We start from the raw sequence: 18909 nt of genomic DNA, 5'->3' as shown, positions 1-18909 counted from the left end.
CCATTTCCATGCTAGACAGATTCTGAAATATGCCCATGAGAATTGCTGTGGGGTGTTGTGCAATGTCACCTAGGGAGAAATTCGTTGTAGAGCTATGCCAATCATTAATCAGCACAAGTACTTAAGCTTGCCAGGCAAAACATTCACACTCTACCTCCTCCTGCTTTGGGGGTCTCCTGACACTCTAGAGCCATTGGGGGGGGGGCACAGGGGAAGCTCCATTAAGCTAACAAAAGTCCTTGCACAGGCTTCCACTACCAGGACACATTAGTTGAAGGCGGTCCATACTCTCCTTTCTGCCTTTTTTATGTTTATGGAGATGCACATGCTGCCAGAAGGAAGCCCTCTTGTATCAGCCCGCCCAACGTCTGCACGATAAGGCCCATTTCAAATGCAATGCTAAGAGAGCAAGCGGACACAAGCCTTGGACTCACAAATTCTTGCCTTGGACTCATAAATTCTCCCCTCCTGTTCGAGCACAAGAAAGCGTTTATAGGTACTGTTTATGGTTTGTTCCAAAATGTAGTTTCCCATTATATCGTAATACAGGTAAACTGTGGCTTATTGAAACTACAATATTAAGCCGCAGTGCAATTCTGGTTCAATTGGACTAACTCAGTTTTTTAAATAAAAAATAAATAAAATCCTGTATTTGGAATTAACAGAAACTGTGGTTTGTTCCAAAATGTGGATGTAAGCTTTAAACATCCTCTACATGAGTCTCTGGCTTCTATCTGCTTATATTTATCAATGTGTAGCATTATGTCTGATAAAGCAGTCCTTAATCTCACCATAGGGAATTTAATAATTTCGAAGACCCTGGTTTATAATGACCATTTTTCAACATGGACTTATTTCTGGTGTTCATACATTCCTTGGATGAGAGGATTTCAAGAAGATGCAACTTAAGAGACTGGACAACTCTTTAAATACTCTCTCCAACTGCAACCTCTTAAAACTATCTCAACCACTGGCTGTGCAATTTTACAAAATTGCCCACACAATGAATGGCCATAGTACTACCTTATTTTTTATAACTGACTTTAGACATTGTAGACTCACTAGTATATATTATTTTGCTGTTTTTCTGCAATGTCCAAAGCAACTCCTAGTTGAATATCTAAATATAAAGCTTATAAACAAAATAGGGCACAAAATCTGACACAAATATTTCAAAACAGCATTTAACATCTTTACATGGCAGACAACTCCTATTTCATAAGTTTTGAAAAAGATTTCAATAGCACTCATAATAAATTACACTGTTCGAGTATAGTTTTAAGTTTAGCCATGAAAAGATGAACATACCTACCCAATTTTAAGAACGAAGCAGTATGATCACCTCACACTAAAATGCTGGTTCAATTAGAATACAGATTTTTAAGTATTTATCCCTCAGAAATGCTCCAGTTCTAAAGATGTAGTAAACACCTAAGGATAATATTCTAATATTCTCCTAATAACCCGTTATTTAGAGATATGGCTCAGTGTTCTGCCTGCATGGGCGGACTCTGATTAACTAAAAATATTTAAGGGTATGAGAAAGCTCTACCATTTTATCCGACACAAATCATCCCCCAAATTTAGCTAAGCTTCACAAGTTAAATGCAAGTTCCTACGATTACCAGTTAAATCTCATTAGCTTCTCTCTTACTAAACTGTAAGAAACTACAGAATAATTTTCCTGAGTAAGATTATAAAATACTTGATCATCCTACCAAAAGTACAAAGACAAGTAAAATGTAGAACAATACAAACCAACATATAACAGAATCACAAGTGCAGAAATGTTGTTGCTTTTCATTATAATTGGCCCCCAGTAGAAATCATAGCAAAAAGTTTAAGTATCTAAAATATTTTGAAGGACGGTAATTAAATTCTTCAGACCATGAATATAGCCCTCATCGTGAGTGTTGCTGGGGAACACATGCGCAAAATCTATCATCCTGACTTCAACCTCCATGCTTTCTGGCAGCGTAGTAGGCATGTGGCAGAAAACTTTTTCCAGCTGAGGTATAACATTTCCATTCAGATGTTCTTGTGAAAGGCAAGCACTGCTCTTCCATATGTTGTCTTGTTCCACAGTTTCAACTTTAAGGGAAATTTGACTCTGGTGCCTTTTGTGAAGTGCATACATTTTAGAGAAGCCTTTGCCTACAGAGGTCTCTACCTTGCCATTCTCTGTAGAGCTGATGACACGAATGTTATTATTATATTCCAATGTACCACCACTTGGCACTTGACCCTTGGACACTCTTGCCTTCTCGACCAGACTGCCATCATTTAACCATGTAGTTGCCATCGGGTACAAGCCATCATAGACAAATAGTAAAGAACTTGCATAAAAGTTAAGCTGCTTCTGCTTCTCAAACCACTGCAGTATTTCTTTAATCTTCTGAATACTGGCAGCTACGGCATCTTTTCTCAGGTAGAATCCATTATGGAAAAACTGAGCCACACCTGCAAGAAAGAAACCAGTAAAATTAATACCCACTGACTGGAAAGTTCAAACTGCAGTATAGCAATGGTGCCCTAGCTTCCAAAAAGCAAAATTGACAACAAATTCACAGCTATTCATATAACAGAATTCAGATTTAAGTTGCTATTCACAGTCAGCTGATAATATGCCCCCCCCCAAATTCAGACAAGCACCCCAATTCAAATTTCCCATCATCAAAATATTAATTGCAATGTTAAAGGTTCTATTTCAGAGCGAGTGTGTCTGATTTATTCTGGTGTTCTCTGGTTCAAGTCTCACTTCTTACATGCACTTAAGCAAGAGGAATAAGAAATGCACCTCTCTCAGCTGCATGATGAGCAGGGAAGTGAGGAAGAAAAAAAATCCCAGCTGCAGAAGGGAAGAGAGAGGCCAACCTAGAGACATACAGGCAGAAACAAAAAGCTGGAACAGTGTTGCAGCTTCTGTCTGCCTTTCTCCTCCCTTCTGCAGCTGAAGGAACTAGGTTTCTTCTTCATTCATTTGCCTCTACTGCTTCCATACTCGTCTTGCTGCCAAGGCAAGATTTCTTCTTCCCCTGGCAGTGGAGATGCAGGGAGATCCTCCATGAGGTGGTCCCCCCACCCTTCCAGCAGGCAGCTTTTGACTATGCACAATTCTGCATGTGTGTGCTGCTTCTGGAACTGAACCCTTAAGTGAGTTGTGATTGCACTGTACAACTGACCTGGTTTCCAGGATTATTGTGAGAGTTTATGGGAATCACTTTAAACCCTCAAAACATACTATCAATGCTCAGAACCCTCATGGAGGATAAGGATCCAGAGATCACGCTAAGGGTGGCCAAATTTTGCGCACCTGGCGTAAAACTCTGGGAACAAGCTGTGCTATTACAGATGCAAGCTCTAGATAATATTTTAGAGACTAAGACCTAAACCACATTTCTAATGGCTGTCATATTCATATTGTTTATTGTCATATTCGATTATAAGTCAAACTTAATTCTACTGTGTTTTATGTTCGCTTAGTACGATATGTGAATCTGGTCTAGGACCATAATAAATTTCATTCATTCATGCTTAGAACTTATAACGAAAGAGCTGGGACTGCACAATAAAATATTCATGGGGAGCAATCCTATAGCAGGATCTGCCAGGATGAGCAGATTAGGATCCAGTGCATCTCCATGTGATTTAGGAGGTTCCTGGCACAGGCAGGCTATGCTGCCTTAACTCCCTCATCCAAAGCTACCGGTAAGTCAGAGATACACACATTTCCCCCATCCGAGCTCTCCCACCTTTAACCCCAAGTCAGAATGATCCCACTTCCTTCCCTTCCCTTCCCTGGCAATCCTGCATGCTAGAGGATTTTATTATATTGTCCTCAATTTTATTAACTATGAGACAAGCTACGTGTAGCTTATAAGCACACAGTCTTGTAATAAAGGCCTAAAATAGTAGTACTACAACCTGGTCTAAATCCAAACATTACCATCTTTTACTGTCTCTTTCGTTAAGCCTCTTCCATAATGCTGGTTCTTCGTCTCATAGCTGTCAGAATGGGCGCGATAAACCTTAAAACACACAAAATAATAATGTAATTTTGCCATCTGATTTCTGAAAAAATGTCTTTGTCCTAGGGCTAGTTCCAATTTACTCTTCAGCATACAAAAGAAGGCTCCCCCCCAAAAAAAAATGCTTTATCCACACATCTCTGGAACTATTTTATGAGCTGGATCTATCTAGCAATCCAAACTCAGCAAGTTCACATTGAGAACATCATAAACTTTGTATATTCAGATATAGCTTTTTCAATGGAATATTACATCAGTGAGATGTTCTTCTTATTATTATTTGGCGATCACTCGTAGCCGAGTAAAATTGTCTTCCATAAACACGATTTTAACAATGGGTCCGCAAGTGATTGTGGAGGCCAATTCTGGATCCTCACGTCCTTCCACAGTGGGGACATTGGTTTCCAGGCGGGAGTTGATCACGGTTTATGTTATATACCTCGCTATACTTTACAGTCCAAAAACAAGAAACCAGTGCAAATAAAGTTACGGGCGTTCAGAATGTCTAAACTCAGACATATAAGTTTCTGACCAAACATCATTGCAAAACAAGTCTGTCTGTAAAACAATAAACATGCTGCATAAAAATAGAAATCAAATGAATATAAAAATATGTGTGCATATAACCGCCAACAGCAGCACATTTAGAAACAAAAAAAATATCTAGAATAAGATCACTAAAACAACATTTAAATTATATCTGTGACATGGGACAGCAAATGAACTGATAGACTTTTTTCATTCTCAGTAACTACAAAAACAGAAGCAGTAGACAGTGCATTCAGCAAGGTCCACCAGAAACCCAGCCAAATTATTTATACCCCGCCCATTTATTTATTTATATAATTTAATAAAATTATTTATTATTATTATTATTATTATACCCGTGTTTCTCATATTATAAGACACGTCTTATATTTATTTTTTCCTCAAAAAACAAACAAACTATGGCTTATTTTCAAGGGATGTCTTATTTTTTCCTCCTCCTACTGCCACAGCCGGCATTGCTGCTGCGCCTATCACTATGTCTTATTTTCGGGGTATGGCTTATATTCCTTGAATGCTTAAAAATCCTGCTATGGCTTATTTTATGGGTATGTCTTAAAATATGAGAAACAGGGTACAGGCTTCAGACCATGGCATTCCAATTAAAATCTCAGAGAGATGCCTGCAAACATAGGAAATGCAGCAAATATATATATATATATATATATATATATATATATATATATATATATATATATATATATATCTGCCCATTTTCATTATATTAAAGGAACAGATTTTTTGCTGACCTATTTTATGCCAACCCAGAATGGCAGATCTAAAAGTTAAGCACAAATATAGGGCTGCTTTAACAGCAAATATAGGGCTCCCACCAAATGTTAATGAACATGTGTTTGGCACTACAAGAAAGCCACTGGGCAGCAAAATAAATAAATACTAAAGAACTTGAATATCACGTACAGTACAGAACATTAATAGCTCCCTAAACATCTATGAACACAGACCAAAAATGCCTGTCAAATTCAAGTGCCAAACAACATCATCCACCTTCAGTAATATACTGATAGAATAGGTTAATAACTAGAGCCTGCCTCATTGATGTCTCCATGAGGACCAAACAGAAAACATGTTGTTTCTTTTCTTCGACTTGGCTAGGGAAATTACAATTATAATCTATTGCCTGAAGGCTATTTTTTAAGGTTCTGAATGCGCTTCAGCATCAGAATTCAGTTTATACAGTTAAAAGCCAAATCTTTCACATTAAAAGTCAATTAATGCTTCACTAACACAATACTATGCAAGACTGTTGCAGTTTATCACCATGCTGCACCAAAGGTCTGAAGGGATAAGCCAAGCTATCAACACAATATGTTAGCTCTCTGGAGGACTGCTGTGAACAGCTTAGATTAGCTTAGATTTCTGAATGCAACCCATCATAACCAAATTAACAAATCTAGCTATTTGGTGGTGTTACTGAATAGAACAATGAAATGGAATGTAAGTATGGAGTGCAAGAGGCGGAACTATTGAGAATATAATATGATGAGGAAGGATAGAGCTGTGTGAGAAAACCAGGAAGATAAAAAGAAATATATTATCAAAGTTCACATCTGGACTAAGTACAATCTTCTTTATAAAAAGAAAAAATAAAGTCTTGAAGATGCTGTTCAGATTATTGTACTCAAAAGACAAATCGATAATAGGTCTTCCTTTTACAGGTAGGTAGCTGTGTTGGTCTGCCATAGTGAAAACAAAATTTAAAAAAAATTCCTTCCAGTAGCACCTTAGAGACCAACTAAGTTTGTTATTGGTATGAGCTTTCGTCTGCATGCACACTACTTCAGATACACTGAAACAGAAGTCACCAGACCCTTGTTTTTCCCTGTAAGACCAATTGCAGTCATTAACAGTTGTCAACCGGTTTATCACACCTATCAGCCAATCACCCATTCCCACCACCCTTCTGAGTAATACCCCTCCCCACCCTTTGACTATACATAAGGGTCTGGTGACTTCTGTTTCAGTTTATCTGAAGAAATGTGCATGCACATGAAAGCTCATACCAATAACAAACTTAGTTGTTCTCTAAGGTGCTACTAGAAGGAATTTTTTTATTTTGTTAGGTCTTCCTTGGATCGCCAACCCTACCCACTTCTTTTCTCATTATTATTAATGAGATGTGAATGCAGATTGCCTCCATTCAGTCACCTACATCTCCCTGCAATAAGGGAAGCAGGGAACATGGCATGACAGAAAACATTCAAACCCCAAGCATGCTGACTCCTAACATCTTTCTGGGGGGAAAATATCATCTAAACATGATTTTAGTTGCCCCCATGTTGTCAAGGGCATAAAAAGATTTAAAATCCAATGAAGAATTGCATCTTACCCGCATGCCTAGCACCAAGAACCCAATCTCTTCCATTAATGGGTACTTGCTGACTTGTTGCTTAATCTTCTCAGCAGAAGCATATGGATCATAGCTTTTCTGGCCTATTTTTACATCCATTATACATGGCTTTTTAAATCTGTGTGTCACATCTTCCAGTTTCAGGTACAAATCTGTTAACAATTCAGAATAAACCAGATCAATATCATAATCTAACCAACCTACTCATTAGAGGTCAGTGGAAAGTACATAAGCGCAGGAGTGGCTCAAAGATGGCGTCCTCCTGGTAGTGCTGCCAGGCTTGCAAGGATGGATGGGGTCAGGGAAGTTCTGGGGAGGTGGCTCCACTGGTGTGCATACATACACCTGTATTCTGCCACCAACAACCCAAAGCTTCCCAACTTTGCTGCCTCCTTGCCCCATTTCCATCCATTTTAGCAATGTTTGAGGTGGTTAGATGTTTTAAATGGTTATATTATAATAAGGATGTAGCTACTTGTCTTGTACCATGAGTCTCAAGGTGACTTGCAAGAAATGTAAAGTAGTTGTGTGTGTGTGTGTGTGTGTGTGTTTAAATTACTTATAACAAGCATTATATTAACCATCTAATTTCCCATTTATGACTCCTTTTAGTCTGTGATTTTATATCATTGTGTCTATTTTTATATCTCTTCTCACTATCAGACAGTGTTGTATAAGTTAATATACTAGTAGTGTTTTACAAATTATTTTTATTATGAAATCTGCTGTCCAGGTCAGTGTCAGACTCCTGTGTAAGAATGTAAATAATTACAGTAGCCATCCTTTCAATGAAGCAAATTGTAACTAACATTCTGAGAAAGTATAAAATGTTAAAAGATAATAATAAGCCCTTTAGCATGCTTTAAATTGCCAATTGTTAATTCTTGGTGGTGGTCATCTTATTATTTTCCTGCAAGACTACTGTACCCTACTAGTGGTACCCCTGTTGCTGTGAGCAGAAGGTGTATTTGGACATACAAATTCTGCAATAGACCTAAATATGCTAAATTGGATCTTACTGAAGAATCAATTGAGTTTGCAGAAAACAGCCCTTATTTACATGACATTTTTCCATCTAAAAAGCATAGCAATATATTGTTTCATGATGTTCTACACGATAAGGATTTATCATGCTGTGCTCAAATACTTAGTTTCTGGCATTTTCAGAACCATTTCCCAAGCAGTTGCCAAAAAATTAGTGCTTATTGCACTGTGTGTCTAACAGCAGTACCATTGGGTGCAGTAGGTGATGACCAGGTTCCATAATATTTTGGCAAATATTTTTGGAGTTCTAGAAACACAGAGTCTTCACAGTCAGCAGCATACACCTGAAATAAAAGAAATATGTTTGAACTGCAACAAACCACTCAATTCCCTCTTGTGGCAGATTACATTTGGATATTTAGAACTTATGGGAGGAATTCAACACCATGCTAAGGTAATCTTCAGCACAAGCATTTCGGCTTGCCAGATGGAACAATTCCTTCTTGTACCCCTGCACGCTGTCCCAGCACTTCTTCCAACCACCACCACCCAACCAGTTTCAGGGGTATACAACCTAAAGACCCTGCTCAGGGCTTCCACTAACAGGACTTGTTAGTTGAATCTTACCGTCTGTATGTTTAAAACCTCACACTCAATGAGAAATATCCATTTAGAAAGGAAACAAAGTGTCTCTTAGAATAAATGCTGTAAATTGTGCCAGAAGGTTTGACTACTGTTAAGTCTTCTATAAAAAATAAGCATTTTGCTATATACCGTGTTTCTCCTAAAATAAGACACGTCTTATATTTATTTTTCCTCTAAAAAAACACATCACGGCTTATTTTCGGGGGATGTCTTATTTTTTTATTACCGGTAAGCATGGTACAGCATTATTAAGTATGGTACGGGGCTTTCTTGCGCCGCCCGCTGAGCCTGCTGCTGGGTCCCAGGGCTTCACGCGGCACGGCTGAGGCTGCTGCCGGCTCCTGCCGGCTCCTGCAGCTTCGCGCGCCGCCCGCTGCCGGGTCCCTGGGCTTCACACAGTGCGGCGCGGCTGGGGCTTTGCCCCGGCACCTGAAGCATTCGGATCATCGGTTGACCGCGTCGCTGGACGATTCCCTCTCCCCTTTTAGCTCTCTCTCCTTCCTCCACCAGCCCTTAACTTCACCTCTCTTCCATTTGTTTTGTTTTTGCAGTGTTTTTTTTTACAGGCATCCGTGGAGCAAGAGCACGGTGCCGCGAACTCCTGAGCCGTGGGGTGCCGTTTTTGTGCGGCGTGTGTGCTCTCTTCAGCAGCAGCTCCGAGCTGCTGGGAGTCCCCTGCCTGCGCGACCACCCCGCCAGTGCTCGAGAAGCCATTAGCGCTCAGGAAGCTGTGCTTGGAGTCCGCCCCTACAGCGCCTGGGCGGGCGCTTCCCCGCCGATCAGCTGGAGAGCGGCGGTGTGTGCGGTGTGTGCGGCTTCAGCAACGAAGCTGCCTTTTCTCCAACTTCCTAGGGGGCTTTCTGCGGAGCTTCTTCTCGGTTGGAGACGCCTGGGGGCTAACTCCAGCAACGGCTGCGTTGGAGCGCTCACGCTCCCCCTTTCATTTGAGGCTCCTTTCTTGCAGCTCCTCGTGGCGTCGGACGGCATCGGGGCCAGAAGGATCAGCCGCCGCTTACTTGTTTTTTGCGCGCATGCCCGATTCTTCCGCAGGGGAGTTCCCGGGTCTCCTGCTACGGCCTCACAGCAGGGTTGAGGCGGCTATTTCCTCCTGCCTAGGAGGGTCCCGCGAACGTCAGGGTCGGGTAGGTACCGGTACCCCGACACGTCTTATTTTGGGAGGATGTCTTATTTTTTTTTGCCTTTAAAAGATCGTGCCATGGCTTATTTTAGAGGCACGTCTTATTTTAGGAGAAACACGGTATATATATATATATATATATATATATATATATATATATATATATATAACCCACCCCAAATTGAAATTCTGAGTTTGACAGCACTAAAGCACACAAATGTGTTTTAGGGATCCTGTGCAGCGTGAGTCAATCTAATCAAAACATTCTTAGGTGTACCAGTGGCAGGATGGGGCACAGTGAGACAAGTCTGGTCTCCCTTTCATCTTCAGTTATGGCAAAATCAAGTATGAGGAGGATCTTTCAGTGATGAATTAAACAACTGCATTCTCCCACCCCACCCCAAATTCCTAAACTAAATGGCCTTTAAAAGCTATTGGATTGGTATAACCCTAGAAAGCATCCAGTAAATACAGGAACTCTTAACATAGCCTACCAACTGTGGGTTTACATTTCCAAGAAGGGGAGGAGGGGGGGGGAAGGCAGAGTAGAGTGTACTGTAACATTAAAACTTGTGTACTGTAACATTAGCAGCTTTATCATTGATTGAATTTGTAAAACAATTAAAGTGCATTGTTTCTACTGCCAAAAGATACCTAATTTTTGTTAGAGGGATGCAATTATTTATTTTGTACAGTTCATGACTTGTCATTCAATTGCAGCAAAGCCACACCATGAATGAAGAACAGAAAGAATATTTAAACATGCAACTCAACAACTAATTCCTAATGTGACACCAATGCAATTTTTAAAATTTCTACTCAATATTAAATTTTGACCCTTAGTTGGCAATAACAACCGCAGAGGAAAAATGTTAAGGAAATACTTTTCAGAGACAGAATGACAGTCAGTCCTGTTATTCTAGTTACACTTAAAAAGGAAATGAACAAGACCATACAAATGAGTTGCTGGATTTACAAACTACTGTTGCCCATTATATATACTTATAAAGAGAAAAAATGCCTTCAAACTCTTGTCTGCCTGAACTATTGTATTTTCTATCACCAAGAGAAGCCAGGTGACAGATCACAGGCTGCCTTGCCTGTCTCCTATGTAGGTCAGGAAAAAGCTGAAGCTTGCTAAAAGGTTTATTTTAGGACTCTATTATTGTTAACGCACTACAAATTCTGGTGAATTGATTCCTTTTTCAAATCCCCCACCCCCTAAAAACCAAATCAATATAGGTATCCAGCTATAGGAATAGTAAAATAATCAAATTACTTATACTGAAGAAGTTGTAAGGTCTGATTAGCAGAAAAAAATACTTGGCTATAGGAGACATTTCCTGAATGAGGATCACACTGCCTTTGGCTTTAATAGCGAGTGGACTCATTTGCAACCAAATGTTTCAGCACAGACTGTTCCAAGAGCTCATATATTAATGAACTATTTACATTTTCTCTCCACGTGCACACTAATGTAACTTTAGGCAACTCTGGTAGAAAGTACATAATTCACTCTGACTCAACGAAATGTATGTTGTCATTTCATTCCCCAAGAATGGTTTCTACATTTATTTGCAATATTATTTTGTCCTACTGATAACAGTTAACTTCAAAGATGTGCCACCTATGCCATGAGATCCAGTAACTCGCTACATAACCCCGGGTTCCTCTACAAAGTGATTTTAGGGAAACAGGGTAGCAGGAGCATTCTAGCACCCCCTTAACCAAACTGGCTTTTACTCCAATATCACACCTTTTTTGGTGCAATGTACCACTCCCTCTTCAATGCATAAACCAGTCTTCGTTCCTCCAGAGGCTTCCATGCCTAAATAGCCCCCTAGTTAATCAAATAAGCTACTGCAATTGCCAATAGGGCCACATCACAGCTAGCATGAAGCTCACTTATGGAATATAGAAAAACAAGAACAAAGTTATGGATAGATGCCCAACAACCAAACAGGCATATGATGAAACTACCAGTGTGTCTGTTGTGTACACAAGATGACCTCTGAGACTGTCAGTAAAGAGATGCACTCGAACATTACTGACAGTGGAAGACATCAAAAAACACTAGTCATACTCAAGACCCACTGATGTCAAAAGCTCAAAAGTATGTCATTTTCCTCCCATATCTATAATCAGTCTCTGGCACTGATCAAGACTACCATATTGAGTTTGCCATTTATGTGCTAAGTTGGGGTATTAATGTTATGCACAGAGGTTCCCATTGATAATTAAACACAGGGATGCTTCAATTCAACAAAAAAAAGCATAACTTCAGTTAGAGGATTAATTAGAAAACATTTACCTTGTTATAGAATTCTAGTTCTCTGGGCCCTCGAGGTGGTGGCTGCAATTGTTTGAGGACTGTGCCATCAGGATGCTGCAGGATGCCTAGGAAACAACAAATACATCTTAACTTCAGCATGCTTTTGAGTCAAACTATGATAACATAATCTAGTATATACACTAAATGATCAAAAAAAACCAGGAGTTCTTCTTAGGGAAAAAAGTAAGAGTTCGTGTTAGGAAGCAGCTTTCTTTAAATGAAATCAATAAAACAGAGAAAATAAACCTTTTCTTTAGAGTCTGGTACTTATCCTGAAGACCAGGCAAGCCTTTCACACATTGGCTAGGTTTGCATGTAATGCTAAGCCATGATTTGTTTAACAAATCAGTAGTCAACCATAAACTATCCCACAGATTTGTCAAACTATGGTTTGTTTCTCCAAAGTTTGGTCTGCTTCCCATCTGCTCTAGCCTCATTCATTTGTACCATGGTGCTAGCATCTGGGGTGGAGTAGCCAAGCAAACTGTGGCTAAGGAAAGTGCTGAGCTCACATGTAATGCCAAGCCATAGCTAAAACGAAGTCATAAGCAACAAACCATGGCTTCAAATCATGATTTACTGGCAATAAGGAAACAATAGATAAGCTGCTGGGAAGGGTTCACGCGTAATGCTGAACCATGATCTAGTTACGCAAGAACCAGGACAAATGTGGAGCAAGAGTTTTGTTATTCTGCAGCTAACTTCTCTGCTATTTTTCAATCACCAAAACAGTGTTAGTTCTGAACAGTTTCATCTCACTGAAGTTTCTTCACAGCAGTGGTAACTTAAATTTTAATCCTTAAACAATCATTTGCAACTACTGGAATAAGCCCTTTGGATCCAAATGAAACTTCAATATCATGTATTTCTTTCTAATGATGTTATTCAAGACAGGCAATATTAATACAACCACAATGTCACAAATTAAAATTGAGGCTCATTCTAGGCTGCCGTATTACCATTAGGACAACAGACTACAATAAATGTTATCTCCACTAGTTGAAAAATAACCAAGGTTTCGATTTAGTAATGGCTATAGTTATAAAAATCAGCCTCTGGACTTTATTATTAGTAAAAGTAAAAATTCAGCTTCCAGGTAAAATTGAACATAATGTTATTTTCAGCAATAATTCTTTGTTGTTATCATGGTCACATTATGCAACCCTGAGTGAAGCCACAATCAAAACCACTTTGTCACACAAGCAAAATATGAGTGTTTACCCCTTCCCACCTCTATTATAAATTCCCTTTATTCAGAGCACATGTCAGAACAGCCTTTTTCTAGGATAGTGGAGAGAGCAACTCTCATGGGAGTTTCTCTACTTTTTGAAATTCTGTGTGTCCTAGCAACTAGGGAAATGCAATTTAAGGTAAGAAGCTGGGACAGTGATAAGAGAAGTAAGATCTTTTCAGTGATGACCGCAATACTTCATAATTATTTGCTCATGAAAGACTACTTCAGCCCAAGTTTGTTTATTTTTCAAAAGCAAAGCTTTACTACAACAAATTTTAATTGGGGAACTTAAAAGGGTATTTTAATGTGCTCCACTGATTAATAGTGGAATATATAGACTGTCATGTTTACTTTTTTGTATTTGTGATTCTATGATTTTATGTATGGAAACCATATATAGAGCCCTACTGGATCAGATCAAAGGACTCCAGTTCAGCATTATGCTTCCCACAGTGACTACCAGATGCCTATGCCAGTGTTTCCCAACCAGTGTGCCTCCAGATATTTTGGGACTACAACTCCCATCATCCCTAGCTAGCAAGACCAGTGGTCAGGAATGATGGGAGTTGTAGTCCCAAAACATCTGGCGGCACACTGGTTGGGAAACACTGGCCTATGCGAAGCCCATGAGCAGGACATGACTGCAGTAGCACTATCTTCCAACTCTACAATTTTATGATTCAATCCTATTATTATACCCAGCTGGCATTCAGAAGCATACATACTAGCTCTGATACTGGAGGAAATATAGCCAGCACTTAAAAAGCCATTGATATTCTTATATCCCAAGATAACCTGTGGAAGTAAGTAAAGTATAAATATAATATAGAATGACATAGTAGATCTCACCTTATGAATATGCAAAGTGTTTAAAAAATATCTTTCATTCACAGAACTCTAATATACATGACACTCCACAGTAACAATAATCTAAATTTCAGCAGTGAGGAAGAGTTGGGAGAACAGAAAAATACATCAGATGGAATAAAATGCAGTTACACTAACATAAGGAAGGCTGTAAGCACTCTGCACTTAAAAAATAAACCCTGAAAATCTGCTCCAAGGTGACCCCAAATCTGCATCTCTCTCTCTCTCTCTCTCTCTCTCTCTCTCACACACACACACACATATATATATCATGTGATCTGTGTGAGTTACGCAAGTGTAGGAGAGTTGCTTATTTTCTTGTTTTAAATATCATTCCATCACCACTTTAGGTTCTGAGATTCCAGAAGGCATTAACCTTTCATTTTCATACCTATATTTGTAGTCAACAAGGGTAGAAACACTTTTTTAAAAAAATCTGGAAGCTAAATTCTGTATCCACTACCATGTACATGTCAGAGCCCTGAACTTCAACTTCTTATAATCCATGCAAATTTGTTATTCCTGAGGTTGACTGCAACAGGGATAGCTCTCAATCATGGTTTCCCCCCCTCCCTAGAGAAGAGACACACACTATGACCTTAGAAGGATGTTGGCTTAAGCAGAAGTCAGTGAGGAAGGTTAATCATGAAAATTGCAGCTAAACAATCTATGTTCTCACTTAAAAATCCTCTCCTTTCAGGAGAAAACCAGTGTTCTTGTGAAATCCTTGCTTTCAGTTGTTTCATTTGAACCTATGCTTTTGTAACTATCTTATTTACATGGGTAAACAATGTTATAAAAATGAATAATTGCATCTTATCAAAATATAAAGCTGCATATGCAAAAATATGATGGGGATGAATATTTACGTGTTGAGCTTGAACATGTGTAAGACCCACTTTCATTATTCCTGCTCAGTTTCGAAATTTATTGCACAGCCTTGGGCAAATCACCCTCTACCAGTTTAACCTGAATCATGACATTGTTTTGGTGCTAACACACATTGCTATGAGCTTCCTGGAAGAAAGGATAGGGTGCAAATTCAAGAAATGTCAATTTTCACCACTTTTTGAACTCAATATGAGTACTCTACAAGTGTGAATGAGTTAAGAGAAACTATCTAGTGCAGTTACTGAAGAAAAGGGGGCATACATCAATCAGGTGATCTACAACTTGCTAGAGGGTCTTCTCAGCAACAGCACCCTGGTTATTTATTCAAATCATTTCTATATCACTTTCTATTTTTAAAAAAATTCTCTAAGTGGACTACAACCCATCTTAAAATATCAAATTCCAAAATCTCAATAAATATTAAACTGAAAATTAAGTACAAAAATACGATAAAGACATTAAAGCAGCATAATTAAGAGGAAAACAAAATATGCTCCTAATTTTAAAAAATGCGAGTCAAAATCAAATACAGTAACAATTCCACATAGAAATTGTATCCACACTTCCACCTCCACAGTAACATGTCCCAGATACAACTGTAGCACTCCTTTACATATGAACCTCACTCTCAAGTATTCCCAGAAACTATACTCACAACACCGCTAATCCCCACCCAACTATTTGTTGCCAACCAGACATCCAAAACATCCCCAGAAGCATTAAGCACAGGTTACACAGCCAGTTCATTCACTCACCTCCATCTCGGTCAATATAGTATCATATAAACAAAAACATAATCCGTTCTCCTTCCTCTCTCCCACCCGGGCAGGGTATTTGGGTGGTATCAAGCAACTTTACAAATACCTGCCAAAGAAGGGGATGAAGAGGTGTGGGAGAAGAAGCAACCAGTATGCTCAAAAACCTAACCATGGTTAAGTGATCAGGCACTTTTCCACTTCATCTTAGTGCAGATACATCTGTCTAATACTGGCTGATCATGTCTGGTTTGTTTAATACAAAGACTAGAAGAACCTAGCTAGGCAAGAAAAATAGACCAACCAGAATCTGTCTCTTGTAAAGGCATCTTATATATGCACATGTAAATCCCCTCTAGTTACCATATAAATCACTTTAAATGGCACAATCTCTTTAGGTTCCTCATTGTATTCATGTCCATTTGCCACAGAACACAATGTGAATACAAGGATAAACACATTTTCTGCATAGTGATGAAATTTCTCCCTAATGAATGCCAAACCTTCTGTTTACTCAAAACAGGAGTACATCAGTGTGTTTATTCTTCATGCTATTTGTTTCCTGTAGAAATCCAAAACAAGAGATTTCTCAATTAAAGTAACTGCTTTTGGGATTTCTGGAGCAGAATCGCAGGCATTATTTTCCAAACCTACCAATCCAATTTCATTTTTTCTTTGGGGTGGGGTGGTGAAGAGAGAATCAGGTCATTTCCCCAGCTTCAAAACTTCCTATTCATAAACATTAAACCTACGAAACACCTCAGATTGAGACTACATGCTTAGGTATCAACAAGAAAAGCAGGGACCTTGTAAGTAGATGCCCCTGAAGATTTAGAAAGAGCAGGGAGGTCATATTATTAGAAAACCAAATCAACAAAGAAAAATGTACAGCAGCAAACACAACAAAGACACCATAAAAGAAAGAGCTTTAAACAGCTTATTAGGAAGGAGAATGTATCATTTCATTATTGCTCCATTAGTACACTCCCAATAAAGATTTTTTTTTTAACTGTAAACCACCAAGGTGTATACAGAGACAGTAGAATACAGTACCACTGTGTTATTTGGTAAGGAAAAAAGCAAGCTGAAGTTCTGCGTGGATTTAAAAAAACCTTCAATTTCTACTTTTGAAAATCCATTTCAGAGCATCATTTTCAGCTGTCATATATAGTAACACACCCTGTCCTTCCTATACATATTGCTCAAGATGGCTTACAATTAACATGCCTATTTTTAATTAATACTATTGTTGTATAGAGCCACAGCCAGTAGTCATTCTCAGCTGGGTTCAGGGGCTGGATCGAGGGAAGGAGCCTGGGAAGACCACTCAGCCATTTAAAAAAAAGTCACTAGAAGACCTCAAAGCGGTCTCTGGCCGGATTCGCGGTGTGTGTGTGAGTGAGAGAGAGAGAAAATTAAGCAACCCCACGCACGCAAGGGACGTCCTGAATATTACTCACACGGCTCAGAGAGAGGGCTGTCAGAAAAAAAGACATAAGCAACCCCAGCGTATCACCCACAACATTAAGGACATACCGATGTCGTAAGTAAAAACAAAACTCGCCCTGGTACAGTCTTATTATTTAACACTAGGGCACTGGCTCCAACACACCAAAAACACACGCGCGCGTGCATAAACACACACACACCCTTGGAAACGTTGAGGGGGGAATAACACCCAAGGCAGAAAAACTGGGCTTTCGTTGTTTTGTATCCAGATCCAAACCCACCCTAATTCCTGAGCGCGGACCCAAGGGACTTGGGTTGGGTTGGGTTGGGTTGCGGGGTACCTGAGCAGCCCCACTTCCCTCCCGCCCCACTCCTTCCCACTCCCTGCCGAAGGGGTGCCGGGGGGATCCCGGCTTCCTGCCTCCCCTTAGGACTCGCCCCACATTCGCACCCACCCACCCCCGCCGGCCTGCCACTTACCGCCCTTATCCTTGCCGTACATGTGCCCGGCCACCTGGTGAGACAGCGGCACGCAGCCGTTGAGCAGCCGGGCGCTCCTCCCTCCTCCTCCTCCTTCCTCTTCTCCCTCCGCCGACGACGACGCCGAGGAGCCCGGAGGCACGTCCGCCTTGGCTCCCCGAAGAAGCCGCTCGGGCTCCCTGCTCGCCGCACAGCGCGGGGGCTCGGTGGCCATTTCCTCGGAGGCTCCCGCCGCCGCCGCCACGTCCTCCTCCTCCTCCCTGCCTTCAAGGGCCTCCTCCGCCGTTGCCTCCGCTGCCGCCACCCGCCGTTCGCAGCCCAGGCCAGGCCCGCGGCTCCATGGCGTGCACCCCCGCCCGCAGTGCTTCCACCCCCTCAGGCGAGCGGAGCGGAGGCTTCCCTTGGCCGCCTCAACCGCTCGGGTCGACTGACTAAGCGGCACTGAGGAGAGAGATAGGCAGCACCTCGGCGCTACTGGGCCTGCGCGGCTCGCAGCGAGACTGCGCAGTAGCGGCGACTGAAGCCGCTAGTCCCTGGCTTGGGTGGGGGGCTGCTTCTGAATGGTTTTCCCTACGCGGTTATTCGGAACGCGAGGAAGAGGCAGCGCTGCTGTTATCAAGAGAGGCCCTGGGCTCGGCGCTACCTGACAGGCAGCCGCGCCCTTCTGTGCGGTGGTAAACCTTCCCTCTAAGCTCAGGGGTCCACGTCCGACCCAAGGTGCCCCCTTCTCCGCCAGGGAAGATCTACTACTACATCAGGAGCAATCAGGGGTGCCAACTTGGATAAAATATTGATATTGAATAATTGGATATTGGTATTCAATTGAATATTGAATAAAATATTGGCACAGGTAAGCTCTGCCCCACATCTGATGCAGTGCACAAACAGCATCTGAATAGCAATGCCCATCAACTTTGGGGGTGCCCAGCCCTCTCCAATATTTTATTGGGGGCAAAGGTACCATGGCCCCTGGGAGTTGGTCCCTATGGGAACAATGGAGAGATAAAGATCTCAACTGGGATCTACTGATTAGCAAACCTTCCAAGTGTCCCTGTTTTCCAGGGACAGTCCCGGATTTACAGAAGCCGTCTCAGTTTCTGATTTGATCCTGGAATGTCCCGCTTTTCCTTAAGACGTCCATGTTTTCATCAGAGAAATGTTGGAGGGCGTACACACCATGAGTGGGCCA

General features: G+C 40.8%; 1 protein-coding gene across 1 annotated transcript; it reads right to left on the bottom strand.

The window, feature by feature from the left end:
• Positions 1-205: 205 nt before the first annotated feature.
• IPMK (inositol polyphosphate multikinase) lies at positions 206-18173 on the bottom strand. The gene is made up of 6 exons (XM_035138519.3): positions 17721-18173; positions 12024-12109; positions 8177-8273; positions 6925-7097; positions 3947-4028; positions 206-2460 (listed from the first exon to the last, which is right to left on the bottom strand). Exons 1-6 carry the CDS (start codon positions 17932-17934, stop codon positions 1841-1843), a joined length of 1272 nt encoding a protein of 423 aa, XP_034994410.1. The 5' UTR covers positions 17935-18173; the 3' UTR covers positions 206-1840.
• Positions 18174-18909: the final 736 nt, after the last annotated feature.

Source organism: Zootoca vivipara, chromosome 5, assembly GCF_965207765.1.
Source record: "Zootoca vivipara chromosome 5, rZooViv2.hap1.1, whole genome shotgun sequence".
NCBI lineage: Eukaryota > Metazoa > Chordata > Lepidosauria > Squamata > Lacertidae > Zootoca > Zootoca vivipara.
The sequence above is the reverse complement of the archived record's forward strand: the minus strand, read 5'-3'. Positions and strand labels throughout refer to the sequence as shown.

Coding starts and splice junctions, on each gene's coding strand:
- IPMK (XM_035138519.3), bottom strand. CDS start 17,934: ATGGCCACCGAGCCCCCGCGCTGTGCGGCGAGCAGGGAGCCCGAGCGG. Junction 8,274..12,023: donor AACTAGAATTCTATAACAAG/GTAAATGTTTTC, acceptor CTTTTATTTCAG/GTGTATGCTGCTGACTGTGA. Junction 7,098..8,176: donor ATCACCTACTGCACCCAATG/GTACTGCTGTTA, acceptor AATTGTTAACAG/ATTTGTACCTGAAACTGGAA.